Source organism: Canis lupus, chromosome 10 (genome assembly GCF_048164855.1).
Source record: "Canis lupus baileyi chromosome 10, mCanLup2.hap1, whole genome shotgun sequence".
In the NCBI taxonomy this organism is placed as follows: domain Eukaryota; kingdom Metazoa; phylum Chordata; class Mammalia; order Carnivora; family Canidae; genus Canis; species Canis lupus.
In genome coordinates this window covers 22,402,991-22,417,601 of record NC_132847.1, presented here as the reverse complement: position 1 = coordinate 22,417,601, position 14,611 = coordinate 22,402,991, and the positions used below count along the sequence as shown (strand labels likewise).

At 36.0% G+C, this 14,611-nt stretch overlaps 1 protein-coding gene, 1 long non-coding RNA gene and 1 pseudogene across 5 annotated transcripts in view; 1 reads left to right on the top strand and 2 right to left on the bottom strand.

Annotated features, from left to right (window-relative positions):
- AFF4 (ALF transcription elongation factor 4) overlaps positions 1-14,611 on the top strand; it is a 92,928-nt gene that overhangs the window by 39,927 nt on the left and 38,390 nt on the right. For 2 of the 4 annotated variants that reach the window (XM_072840988.1, XM_072840987.1), the window contains one exon: positions 2,111-2,197. The exons of the other annotated variants lie outside the window; for them this stretch is intronic. In XM_072840988.1, coding sequence (XP_072697089.1) covers positions 2,111-2,197 — 87 coding nt within the window. The remainder of the gene's footprint in view (positions 1-2,110; positions 2,198-14,611) is intronic. 4 annotated transcript variants of the gene reach the window in all.
- Positions 1-14,611, bottom strand: part of LOC140641333 (uncharacterized) — a 66,532-nt gene that overhangs the window by 39,358 nt on the left and 12,563 nt on the right. The gene's annotated exons all lie outside the window — the stretch shown is intronic.
- LOC140642076 (U4 spliceosomal RNA) lies at positions 7,116-7,198 on the bottom strand (annotated as a pseudogene).

Here is a 14,611-nt window from a genome sequence, read left to right as displayed (position 1 = left end):
CTGTAAGCCTCATAGAACTTTGTAGACCTTTCACAGATTGATTCCAGCCTCTCTTGCTGTTGATTCACCACTTTTGTCAAATTGTCACACACTTTCTTTCCCTTTTACCTTTTTAAAGTAAATTTAAGTGAAATAGGTTTCTCCTTTGTCTTCATATACAGATTCTGTTTTTTCTTAGAATTCCAGTGAAATCCTTCTTTCCCCTGTGTCAGACCATCAGATCACAATAGTAACTCTTTCTTTTGAATCTCATACAGCATGCATTTCTCAGTTGCCATGTATATAAAAAGTGTAACGGACTGTTTATCATTTCTCTCTGAAACCTCAGGAACGCATAGCATTGTAATACCTGGAAGAATCTTTTTCTTGCATTTAATTATCTCTTTGATGATACTGACCATTTATTCTACATTTTATTTATGCAGGGCTTGGCACATGGCCTTGGATGTAGTAGGTCATTTAATTTAATTTAATGGAGTTAAGTAGATTTTCCTTTGAAAGTACTTTGGTATTTGAGGTGTAAAATGCCATCACTGAAAACCTGGAGTGTTTGAGTTTGTTTCCTTTCCCTGTATGCAGTACATAAGGAACTGCAGGCCCAAATTACTTTCATGTTTTCTTGATGTTTATAATCAATACTGTTTCTAGGAACTCCATAATGAACTTAAAGAAAAAACTTTTAATCTAAAAATGACATATGTTTATTGTAAGAACAAAAAAGGTTAATTTGCAGCTTTCTAATAAGGAAGCACCTGCCATGTATCAAGCTCTTTGGATACAGTACTGATAATGATAGTGTTGCACCTTTGAGCTGACGTTCTTGCTGCATATTGGAAATAATTATGCAATATTTCAGAAAATGAAATGCTATTAAAAAAATCATTGTAAGAAGAGAAAGCGCAATTACTGTTTTATGAGATTCCAGTAGTAGAGATTGTATCAAGTGCCCATGTCTCTTTCCCCTTCTGTTGTTCTGTTGCCCAAAGGTAACCAGAGATTTTTTTCATATATATTTTTTCATATTTAAACATTTACTAGGACATGGACTATCAATTAATAGTATTTTGAGGACATCGTTTCACATCAGTAGTTAAGTCCCTTATTTTACTATCTGCTTGGTGTTCCATTGTATGGCTTTCTGGTAATTTATTTAATCTGTGCTATGGATATTTAGGTTGTTTCCATTTTTTAAGTGTAGGCCCCTTGAACATGTATCTTTACATAACTGGGTGGGTATAACCACAGGGTAAATTCCTAAAGTTAAACAACCTTTAATTTATTGTATTTTCTTAGTCTTCCTAATGGCTCACTTTGAACCACATGACAGAAATAAAACCCTCCCTCCTTATTCTAGATCTGATGTTTCTCTTTGCTCCTCTAACATATATATTGTGATCTTATCCAGATCTCCACTTGAACATAGTTGGCATGTGATTAAACAAAGTGTTGAATGAAATCATACTTAAGACCTTGCTTGTCTGTCTTCCTTCTCATGTGTTTTTAATCTCTCTCTTCTGGTTTCCTCCACCTGACCAAAACTTGCGAATGGGCTCTGCAGCCAGACTTCCTAGGATGAAATTTTGTGTCCATTTGTGTCCACAAATATGTGATCTTTAATAAATAACTTCTGTGCTTCAGTTTCATCACACATAGAGTTAGGATAATGATGGTCTCTACCTCCTAATATCATTGTGGGAGCTAAATGAGTAACAGACATGCAAAACGGTATCTGGCCCATTAAAGGTCCACAAAAAATGTTAGCTCCTTTTCTTATCACTATCCCCTCCTCCTGTTCTCACAGCACGCTCTTCCTCAGTAGCATTATACTGTGCACCTTGTATTTGATTACAGGCTGATTTCTGTGACAATTCACAGGTTTCATCATCTTAACTCTAAGCTTGAAGCCAGGGAGGGTATATTATTTATCTGACTACTTCCTACCCCATAGTACCTTGCACACAATTGTGCTTAATTAATATTTATTGATTAAATATGTATACTTTTGGAGGAGCTATCATGAAACCAGCATTTATAATAAAAATCTGGTTTTTAGCTATGTAATTTTTATCCTTGAACTGGTTGAAAACAAACTGTAATAATTACGTTTCAGGAGATGACGCATTCATGGCCTCCCCCTCTAACGGCTATTCATACACCATGCAAAACAGAACCTTCCAAATTTCCTTTTCCAACTAAGGTAAGTAAATAACATGTGTCTTTGGTACTGTTAGAAAACTCTAAATGGCTTGACTGAAATCATATAAATTCAAAATTGTCTTGCCATTTCCATTCTAGTGGGAGACAGACAATAAGTGAATAAATACATAAGTTCAAATAGTGGTAATTGCTGTGAAGAAAATAAAACAAGATAATGGAATCAAGAGTGACTTGGATTAAGAGGTTCTTGAAAAAGCTTTGAAGGCAATTGGGAAGAGAATTAAAAGGCATCGGGGTTTATTGCAACCTGTTACAATGTTCTAGGCTGCAGGTGGTAAGGGCTTCTCAAACTTTTGTCTGAGGACCCCTTTTCCATTGGACGTAACAACCATACTAATGTGCTGTGGAAAGAGGTTCCACAAACAACAATTCCAAGTGTGACTGCAATTAGAAGATGTGTTTTTCTTTAACATTAATTTATATTTACACGGATCATGCAAGAATATATTCTCCTTGTGGGAGTTTGACCAGAACTCCTAATAATAGCCTTCCCCAGTGTTGCCTCCTCCATCTTACCAGAGCAACTTCCACGCATACCTTTGCAAGTCTTTTCACATGGATTTGCAGACATACGCATGTGATCATTGTATGTAAGCACTCTCTCATTGACTTTGTTTCTGCCCAGATCTTTTGTTCTGGTTTTTTAATCAGCAACAGGTCTTAGAGACCATTCCATGTTATTGTGTCTTTATTATAAAAAGATCTTAGATTACATATAGAGGTATTTCACTTCTTTATTTACATCCATAGTATAAGTGTATCTTAGTTCTATTATTTTCCTTTGGTATTTAGGTTGTCAAGTTTCATTTCTGTAAACATTGCTTTTGTGGGTATCTTTTTGATGCCTTCTTGTGTGCATATGAGTTTCTTTTGGGTAAAGTAAGAAGTAGAATTGTTGAGTATTGAGACTATATACTTAATACATATTCTCAAATTTCCTCTGTATCAGTTGTACCAGTCACCACTCCCCATTTGTATTCCCTCTTATTCCTCACATGCACACCACCGTTTATTACTCTAAGCACTAATCTTTTGAGTGCAGAATGGCATTTCATTTCCTAGATTGCTAGCAAGGTTCATCATCTTTACACATTTGTCATCTGTGTGAGTAAATTTACCTGTTTCTTCAGCCTTGGGGTTGCATCCTTCACCTAAAGAGTTTCCGGAGGATTTGTTTTTGTGTTTGAATTGTGGATTCTAATATTTTCTTCTGTGTGCTGCTACAAATACATCTCCCAAATTAGAGGCCTTTTAAGTATTATGGTCTGGAAGGTTTTAATTTTGTTTTTTTTTTTTTTAAAGATTTTTTTTTTTAATTTTTATTTATTTATGATAGTTACAGAGAGAGAGACAGAGGCAGAGACACAGGCAGAGGGAGAAGCAGGCTCCATGCACCGGGAGCCCGATGTGGGATTCGATCCCGGGTCTCCAGGATCGCGCCCTGGGCCAAAGGCAGGCGCCAAACCGCTGCGCCACCCAGGGATCCCTGGAAGGTTTTAATTTTGATAAATAAGTAGATCATTCTCTTCTGTGAAGCTTTTACTTTTTTTTTTTTTTAATTTTTATTTATTTATGATAGTCACAGAGAGAGAGAGAGAGAGAGAGAGAGGCAGAGACACAGGCAGAGGGAGAAGCAGGCTCCATGCACCGGGGCCCGACGTGGGATTCGATCCTGGGTCTCCAGGATCACGCCCTGGGCCAAAGGCAGGCGCCAAACCGCTGCGCCACCCAGGGATCCCTGTGAAGCTTTTACTTTTTATAATGTCTTGTTAAAGAAGGTTTTTCCTTCCCCAGGATCATAAGCATACCCTTTTATTTTTTATTTTAATGTAATTGTAATTTTGTTTTCTATGTTTATCTTTAGCCCAATTTATTTTTGTGTATAATGTAAGGGAGACATGTAACTTTCTGCCTCTATGTGTGCCATCACATTCTTTTACTTTTTAAATCAACCTTATGGGTGCCTAAAAAATGCACATGTATTTAATGTACAGGTGTGTAAGTATATGCACCTGTGTAACCACCATCCTAATCAAGAATTAGAATATTTCCATCACTGCCAAAAGTCCCCTCATGTTTCTTTGCATTCTACCTCTCACCCCCATCATTGGCCCCTCAGTTACTGACCTGTTTTATGTCTAGAGAAGTTGTACTTTTTCTAGAATTTCATATAAATGGAATCCATACCATATGTACTCCTATTGTATATATGTTTTCATTCTTTTGCTCAGCATATACTTTTGGAATTCTTCCATGATTATGAATGTATCAGTAATTTGTTCGTTTTTACTCTTGAGTTTTCTTTTTATTTGTGTTGTATGAAAATATCAGAATTTGTGTATCTATGACCTGTTGATGAACATTTGGGTTTTTTCCAGATTTGGGCTATTAAGAATAGACTATAAAACAAGCCTTTGTGTAGACTTAAGTTTTCTTTTTTCAAGGATAAATATTGGGTTATATGGTAAAAAGTAGAATTGCTGAGTCATATATTGAATTCATGTTAAATTTATACTACAGTAAAAACTATTTTTCAAAGCAGTTGTGTCATGCTCCTGCCTCACTCCACTCACATCCCTCAGCAGTATTTGATTTATTCTATATCCTTTTCTACTTTTGGTATTGTCTTTTTAGTTTTAGCCATTTTCCTGGACATGTAAAGGTGACTCATCCTGGTTTCAGTTTGTAGTTCCCTGACAACTAATTATGTTGAACCTCTTCTTATGACCTTATTGACCATTCTTTTTGAGTATCAGTTCAGATCGTATGCCTGTGTGTGTGTATGTGTGTTTGTGTGGTGGTGGTGGCAGGAGTAGGAGATTTTGTTTCTGGTTTTCTTTAATATCTTTGGTTCTGGTATCAGGGTAGCTGTAGCTCTTTAAAAGGAGCACAGAAATGTTCTCTTCATCTCTGTTTTCTGTACGGTTTGTGGAATTAGTTTTCATCCTTCCTTGAACATTTTAATATACTTCCAACAGTGATGCCTTCTGGGCCCATCGTGTTCCTTATTAGAAGGTATTCAATTATAAGTTCAGATTTTTCCTTAGACATGGAGCTATTCAGATTTTCTTTTCCTTGTGTTAGTCTTGTAATTTTTCATTTCATCTTAGTAGTCAAATTTATTGACAAAGTTATTTATAATATAAAGTTATTCTTTTAATATCTGTGTAGGATCTCTAGTAAAGTCATTTTCTCCCTGATAATCAGGGATTTGTATTTTCTCTTTTTTCATTTTCCTTGATTAGTCTAGCTAGAGGTTTGTTGCTTTTATTGATCATTTCCAAGAACCATCTTTTAGTTTTTTCAACTATTTCTTTGGTTTTTCCTTTATTGCAGTTGCTTTCTTTCAGCTTATTGTGAGTTTCATTACTTTCTTTTAACTTCTTCAGATGGAAGTGTAGGTCATTAATCATAAACATTTCTCGTTTTCTGTATTTAAAACTATCAGTTTGCCTCTGAGCCCTACTTTAGATGTATCTCACAAGATTGTGATATATTGTGTTCTTATTACCATTTAGTATGTCCTATTTATTTCCTGTGTGACTTCCTCCTTGATCCATGGGTTATTTAGAAGCATGTGGTTACATTTTCAAATATTTGTGGATTTTCCACATACTGTTTTATTACTGATTCTGATTTATTTGTATTCTTGTTAGAGAATGTAAACAGTATAATTTCAGTTTTTAAAAATGTACTTTAATGTTTTACGGCCAGTACACAATCAAGTTTCTTGGTGAGTATTTTATGTATGCTAGATAGAATATGTTCTGTGTCTATCAGATCAAGTTGGTTGAGAGTAATTAGTTGTCTACATTTTTTACTGTCTTTCTCTTTGTCCTATCAAATAATGAGAGTGTTGACATCTGCACCTCTATTTGTGGGTTCTTCTGTTTTCCTTTCTCAGTTTTGGCCATTTGGGATTCATGTATTTTGACGTTTTGTTATTAGGTATGTACACTTTCAGGATTATGCTTTCTTTCTGATAAATTGATCCCCTTTTTTCATTATGAGATGTCCATCTTTATATCTGATATTATGCATATTCTAAAATCTACTTTAGAATTTTGATCTTCATATAGTCACTCCAGGTTTCTTTTAATTTACTGTTAACACAATTTAACGTTTTCTATTCTTTTATTTTTAATCTATTGGTGGCTTTATATTTAAAGTGAGTTTCTTATAGGCAGCATTGTTGGGTCTTGGTTTTGCAGTTTGCCAATCTCTAGCATTTAATCTTGGAGTGTTTAAACCATTTCTTTTTAATGTAGTAATTGATATTGTAGGGGTTTTTTTTTGTGGAGTTTTTTTTATATTGTAGGGTTTAAATATACCATTTGCTGTTTGTTTTCTCTTTGTCTCAACAATTCTTTCTTTGTTCCCTTTCTTGAGATTGTTTCAGATTAAAATAATTATTTTTAATATCCTACCTTGAATTATTTAATAGGTATACATCTTTTTTTAATTGCAAAATTAAAGCTTGAGTTCATTAGAAGACTTTGAGCATAAGTTCATAGTTCTGGCTTATGAATGCAAGTCCATTCATAATTTTTTTTAGGTAACAGTTTTACTGAGGTATAATACACCATATAGTTCAGTAACTTAAAATGTACAGTTAACTGGTTTTTAGTATTTTCATAGTTGTGTAATCATCACCACAAATATTTTAGAACATTTTATCACCACAAAAAGAAACCCTATACTATTTAGCAGTCACTTTTTTATGTCCTCCAGCCCCCTACCCTGGCCCTAAAGCCATCACTAATCTACATTATATCTCTATTTATTTGTCTATTCTGAACATTTCATATAAATCAAATTAGACAATATGTGGTCTTTTGTGACTGGGTCTTTTACATCTAGCATGATGTTTTTATTTTATTTTATTTTTATTTTTTATTTTTTTTAGCATGATGTTTTTAATTAGCAATAATCGCACCTCAGATAAACCTCATTGGTTCTGAAACTGCCACTGGGCAAAGCACTAGCACGATGTTGTTCCATATTATGGCTAAATATATTCCATCGTATGGATATATCACATTTTGTTTATGTTTAGCAGTTGATTGACATTTGGGTTGTTTTCAGTTTGGGGCTATTTTTTTTTGTTACATTTTAAAAATTTAAATTCAATTTTCCAACATAGAATTTAAGACCCAGTGCTCACCCCATCAAGTGCCCTTCTCAGTGCCCATCACCCAGTTATCCCATCCCCCCACCCGCCTCCCCTTCTGCCACCCTTTTTTTGTTTCCCAGAGTTAGGAGTCTCTCATGGCTTGTCTCCCTCTCTAATTTTTCCCACTCAGTTCTCCTTCTTTCCCTTATATAGTTTGGGACTATCATGAAAATTGCTGCTGTAAACATTAGTGTGTAGATGTAGATTTTTAGTTCTCTTGGTTATTCCACCTAGGGGTGGAATTGCTGGGTCATATAGTAACTGTGTTTAATCTTTTGAGGAACTGTCTGATAATTTTCCAAAGTAGTTGTTCCATTTTATATTCCCATCAGTAGTGTATGCGAGCTCCAGTTTCTTCAAATCCTGGCTGAGTAGTTACCCTTCTTTTTGACTATAGCTGTTTCAGTGGGTGTGACATGGTTTACCATTGTGGTTGTGATATCCCATTGAATCTCCTTGGTACCTTTGTGGAAAATAAATTGACCATAAATGTGAGGGGTATTTTGTGTACTCTGAGTTCTTTTTCACCGATGTATCTGGCCTTATGGCATTACTACACTGTCAGGAGTACTATAGCTTTGTAGTGAATTTTGAAATAGGGAAGTATGAGTTCTCCAGGTGTGTGTGTGTGTGTCTGTGTGCCCGCTCTAGGGTTTACAGCATCACATAGTACGATTACTATAATACATCATTTCGCATACAGGTTAATTGTAACAGTTTAACTTCATTTCCTTTTTATTTTTTCTGCTTTTATCATACATGTTGCTGTCTGTATGTTATAAACCGCACAATACATTATTATCCCTTACATTTTAAACAATCAAGTAGGGACGCCTGGGTGGCTCAATGGTTGAGCATCTGCCTTTGGCTCTGGTCGCAATCCTGGAGTTCCAGGATCAAGTCCCACATCAGGCTCCCTGCATGGAGCCTGCTTCTCCCTCTCCCTATGTCTTTGCCTCTCTCTTTCTGTGTCTCTCATGAATAAATAAAATCCTTAAAAAAACAAACTATCGGGCAGTCCTGGTGGCTAAGTGGTTTAGCGCCGCCTTCAGCCCAGGGTATGATCCTGGAGACCCGGGATCGAGTCCCACATCAGGCTCCCTGCATGGAGCCTGCTTCACCCTCTGCCTCTGTCTCTGCCTCTCTCTCTCTCTCTGTGTCTCTCATGAATAAATAAATAAAATCTTTAAAAGAAAAAAAATAAACTATCAAGTATATTATTTTAAGTAGCTTTATTGAGTATTATATTCAATAAACAGAACATGTTTTAAATTTGATATTTTGACTTATGTGTAAACCCATTATGACAGTACAATTAACATATCAATTACTCCAAATATTTCTCTTAAAAATTTTTTTGGGGGGATGGGTACCTAGGTGGCTCAGTCCCTTAAGCATCTGACTTTGGCTCAGGTCATGATCTCGGCGTCCTGGGATTGAGCCCTCTGTCGGGCTTCCTGCTCAGTGGGGATCTCTTTGTCCCTCTGCCCTGACCCCTGCTTGTGCTCTTTCTCTTTCTCTCTCTCTCTCTCAGATAAATAAAATCTTGAAATTTTGTAAAAAATTAATTCCTCTATAATTAGTATAGTGCTGTATTAGTTTCAGGTGTACTGTATAGTGATTAAACAATTCTGTACATTACTCATTGGTCATCATGATAAGTGTACTCTTAAATGCTTTCACCATTTCACCCATTCCCCCCACCTCTCTTCTGGTAGCCATCTGTTTGTTCTCTAGATTTCAGAGTCTCGGTTTTTTGTCTCCTTTTTTTGTTTATTTGTTTTCTTAAATTCTACATTTAAGTGAAATCATATGGTACTTTGTCTTTCTCAGACTGACTTGTTTCATTTAGCATTATACTTTCTAGACACATCCATGTTGCAGATAGCAAGATTTTATTCTTTTGTATAGCTGAGTAATGTTCCATTATATGTATATATTACGTGTGTGTCACTACAACTATTTTACATATATGTGTATATATGCATATGTTTGTATATATGTGTGTGTGTGTATATATATACACACACACATACATACACTACATCTTCATCCCTGCATCTATTGATGGACACTTGGGTTGCTTCCATAATTTGGCAATTGCAAATAATGCTACAGTACATATAGGGGTGCTTATTATCTTTTTGAACAGGTAGTTTCATATTCTTTGGGTAAATACCCAGTAGTGTGATTATTGGATCATAGAATAGTTCTATTTTTAATTTTTTGAGAAACCTCCACACTGTTTTCTAGAGTGACTGCACCAGTTTGCATTCCCAGCAGCAGTGCACAAGGGTTACTTTTTCCTCCACATTTGCCAGCAGTGCTTGTTGTGTCTTGTATTTTTTATTTTAGCCATTCTGACAGGTTTGAGGTAAGATCTCATTGTGGTTTTGATTTGCATTTCTCTCATGAGTGATGTTGAACATCTTTTCATGTGTCTGTGAGCCAACTGTATGTCTTCTTTGAAGAAATACATGTTCTTGTCTTTTGTCCATTTTTTTAAATTTATTTTTTGGTGTTATGTTGTATAAGTTGTTTATATATTTTGGATACTAACCCTTACTGGATATATCATTTGCATATATTTTCTCCCATTCAGTAGGCTGTCTTTTTGTTTTATTGTTTTCCTTGCTATGTAAAAGCCTTTTATTTTGAAATAGTCCTAATAGTTTATTTTTACATACTTGGAAAAATGTTACTATAGCCACTGTCAGAGAAATTATTGCCTGTACACTCTTGTAGGATTTTTATGGTTTCAAGTCTCACATTTAGGGCTTTTAATCCATTTTGAGTTGGTTTTTGTGTATAAAATAAAAATAAAAATGGTGTGAAAGTGGTCCAGTTTCATTCTTTCACATGTAGCTGTCTGGTTTTCCCCACATCATTTGTTGATGAGATTGTCTTTTTTTTTCTTTTCTTTTCTTTTTTTTTTAACAGATTTTATTTATTTATTCATGAGAGACAGAGAGAAAGAGAGAGGCAGAGACACAAGCAGAGGGAAAAGCAGGCTCTACACAGGGAGCCCGATGTGGGACTCGATCCCAGGTCGCCAGGATCATATCCTGGGCTGAAGGTGGTGCTAAACCACTGAGCCACCTGGGCTTCCTCTTCTCTTCTCTTCTCTTTTCTTTTCTTTTCTTTTCTTTTTTTTCTTTTCTTTCTTTTCAGATTTATTTATTTATTCTAGAGAGAGAAAACTTTTGCATGAGTGGAGGGAGGGGCAGATGGAGCCACTCTTAAGCAGACTCCCTGCTGAGCACAGAGCCAGATGTTGGTCCCAACTCATGAGATCATGACCTGAAACCAAGAGATTTGCACACTCAACTGGCTGAGTCACCCAGGCGTCCCCCACCCCATTGCATATCCTTGCACTTTTTGTTGTAAATTAATTGACTGTATAATCATGGGTTTATTTCTGGGTTCTCTATTCTGTTCCATTGATCTATGTGATCAGTGTGTCTTTTTGCCAGTGCCATGCTGTTTTGATTACTATAGCTTTGTGTAGTATATCTTGAAATATGGGATTTTGATACCGCCAGTTTTATTCTTTTTTAAGATTACTATTCAAGGGGCAGCCCGGGTGGCTCAGCGGCTTAACGCCGCCACCTTCAGCCTGGAGACCCGGGATCGAGTCCCACGTCAGGCTCCCTGCATGGAGCCTGCTTCTCCCTCTGCCTGTCTCTCTGCTTCTCTCTCTCTCTCTGTCTGTCATGAATAAATAAATAAAATCTTTTTTAAAAAAAAATATTGCTATTCAGGGGCTTTTGTAGTTCCTTACAAATTTCAGCTTATCTGTTCTAGTTCTGTGAAAAATGCTATTGGTATTTTGATAAGGATTGTGTTAAATCTAGACTGCTTTGAATAGTATAGACATTTTAACAATATTTGTATTAATCCATGAGCATGGATTATCTTCCCATTTGTTGGTGTTTTCTTCAATTTCTTTCATTAGCGTTTTGTAGTTTTCCTAGTACAGATCTTTACCTCTTTGATTAAATTTATTACTAGGGGGATGCCTGGGTGGCTCAACGGTTGAACATCTGCCTTTGGCCCAGGACCTGATCCTGGGGATCTGGGATCGAGTCCCACATTAGGCTCCCTGCACGGAGCCTGCTTCTCCCTCTGCCTGTGTCTCTGCCTCTCTCCCTCTCTGTGACTCTCATGAATAAATAAATAAAATCTTTTTTAAACAATTTATTACTAGGTATTTTATTATTTTTTGGTGCAACTGTAAATGAGATTGTTTTCTTAATTTTTCCTTCTACTTTGTTATTAGTGTATAAAAATGCAACAGATTTCTGTATGTTGACTTTGTATCCTGCAGTCTTACTGAATTCATTTATTAATCCTAGTAGTTATTTGGTGCAGTCTTTACAGTTTTCTGTATATGGAATGTCATCCACAAATAGTGAAATTTTGACTTCTTCCTTACCAGTTTGAATATTTTTTTTCTCTCTCTCTTTCTTTCTTTTCTTTCTTCTTTCCTGATTGCTGTGGCTAGGACTTCTAGTACTATGGTAAGAGTGGACTTGTCTTGTTCCTGATCTTAAGGGAAAAGCTTTCAGTATTTCCCCATTGAGGATGATGTTTGCTGTGGGGTTTTCATAATATGGCCTTTATGTTGAGGTATGTTTCCTCTAAGCCTGCTCTATTGAGGGTTTTTATCGTGGATGGATGGATGGATGTTGTACTTTGTCACATGCTTTTTCTGTGTCTTTTGAAATATTCATATTTTTTAATCCTTCCTCTTGTTGGTATACCCCAAATATTCCTTGATACTTTGTAATGTTCTCTTCCTTGTAATCTCTGCCCTTCCCATCCCTAGGCAACCACTAATTTGATTTCTGTCACTAAACATGTACAATTCAAAAACTAAATAGAATGATTATACATGTACTCTTTTTGGTTGGTTTCTTTCACTCAGCACGATTACTGTTTATTAGAGCGCAAGCAAGCATGAGTTGGGGAGGGGCAGAGGGAGAGAGAGAAGGACAGAAGCCGACTTCCCTCTGAGCAAGGAGCCCCATGTGGGGCTGGATCCCAGGATCCTGAGGTCATGACTTGAGTCAAAGGCAGATGCTCAACTGACTGAGCCACCCAGGTGCCCCTCAGCACAATTGTTTTAAGATTCATTCATCTTATCAAATGTTTAAATCATTCTTTCTTATTGCTAAGTAGTATTTGGTTTCATAATTATACCAGAGTTAGTTTACCTGTTTAACTACTGATGGACATTTGGGCTATTTCTGGTTTGTAGTTAAAAAATAAAGCTACTGTGAATATTTGTATACAAGTCTTTGTATGGGCACATGCTTTTATTTTTCATCAGTAAATACCTTCAAGTATAGGGTGAATGTACATTTAACTTTTAAGAAACTCTCATATAGTTTTCCAAAGTGATTGAACCATTTTATATTCCTACTAGTGATGAGAGTTTCAGTTGAATCACATATTACAAGTGTTTGGTATCGTTAGTCTTTTTAAATTTTAGGCCTTTTAGCAGTTGCATAAGAGTGCTTCATTTGGTTTTGATTGGCATTTCTCTATGACAGATAAGGTTGAACACCTTTTTATGTACTTGTCATTTGTGTATCTTCTTTGGTGCACTGTTTAAAATCTTTTGCCCATCTCTTACTGGATTGTTGTCCTCTTTTTATTGAGCTTGAGAGTTTATATTTTCAGGAGGCAGGTCCATTATTGGATACAGGATTTATACATTTTGCCCCCAGTAAGTTAGCTTCCCTTTTCATTGTCTTAGCTTTATCTTTGGAAGAGGAGAAGTTGCTAATATTGATGAAGTCTAATTCATCAGTTTGTTTACAGATCATATTTTTGGTGTATAAGAAATTTTGCCACAGTCTCTTGTGTTTTTGTTTTGTTTTGTTTTTATTTTTATAGTATTAGGCTTTACATTTAGGTCCATGATCCATTTTAAGGTAATTTTTATATATGGTGGCACGATATGGTCAGTTTAAATTTTTGTGTAATATACCCATTTCCATCATCATTTGTTTAAAAAGCTTGTTTCTGGAGGCTCGTGGGTGGCCTAGTCAGTTAAGTGTCAGACTCTTGATTTCCAGCTCAGGTCATGATCTCAGGGTCTTGAGTTTAACACCTCCCCTCCCTCTTATGGGCTCTGTGCTGGGTGTGGACCCTGCTTGAACTTATCTCCCTCTTCCTTTGACCCTCACCCCCACCTCTTAAAAAAAGGAAGCTTGTCTCTGTATGGAATTGCCCTAGCAATTGCAGTTGATCGTGTATTTCTTTTTTTTTTTTTTTAAGTTTATTTATTTATTTTTAAAGAGGGGGATAGGGAAGGGGCAGAGGGAGAGGGAGAGAATCTCAAGCAGACTACCCCACAATGAAAACAGAGCCTGATCCCCTTTCCCATGACTGAGCCGAAATCAGGAATTGGACACTTAACCATCTGAACCACCCAGGCACCCCTTGAAGTTTTCCAATTTTCTTGCTCTTCTAAAAAACTGCTTTTGTTCCATCATTGTTTTTCAGTTTTATTGCATTGATTTCCATTGTCATCTTTATTATTTTCTTATTCTGCTTTCATGTGGTTTAATTTACACTTCTTTAAAAAAAAAAAGTCTTTTTTTTTTTTTTTTAAGATTTTATTTATTTATTCTTGAGAGACACAGAGAGAGAGAGAGAGAGAGAGAGGCAGAGACACAGGCAGAGGGAGGAGCAGGCTCCATGTAGGGAGCCTGACGTAGGACTCACTGGATCCCAGGTCTCCAGGATCACGCCCTGGGCTGAAGGTGGTGCTAAACCTCTGAGCCACCCAGGCTGCCCTAAAAAAAAAAGTCTAGAGGAAGCTAAGGTCATTGATTTGAGATCTTTCTTACTTTCTCATACAAGCTATTAGTGCAATGAATTTTCCTCTTAGTAAATGTTTTATTTGCATACCACAAATTCTGAAATGTGTTCTCTTTTTTATTCAGTTCAACGTACTTTCTGATTTCTTCTATATTCTGAGTATTGTTTTGGAGTATCATTAAGTTTTCAGATATTAGGAGATTTTCCACCTATTTTCTATTACCGAGTATATTTTGTCACTTGTGGCTTAATTCCATTGTGGTCAGAGAATGTTCTTTGGGTTACTTGAATCTTTTTACATTTATTACAGCTTATTTCATGATCCATAATATTGTTTTTTTTTGGGGGGGGGGTAAAAGTTTTGTATACACTTGAATATGTATTTTACTG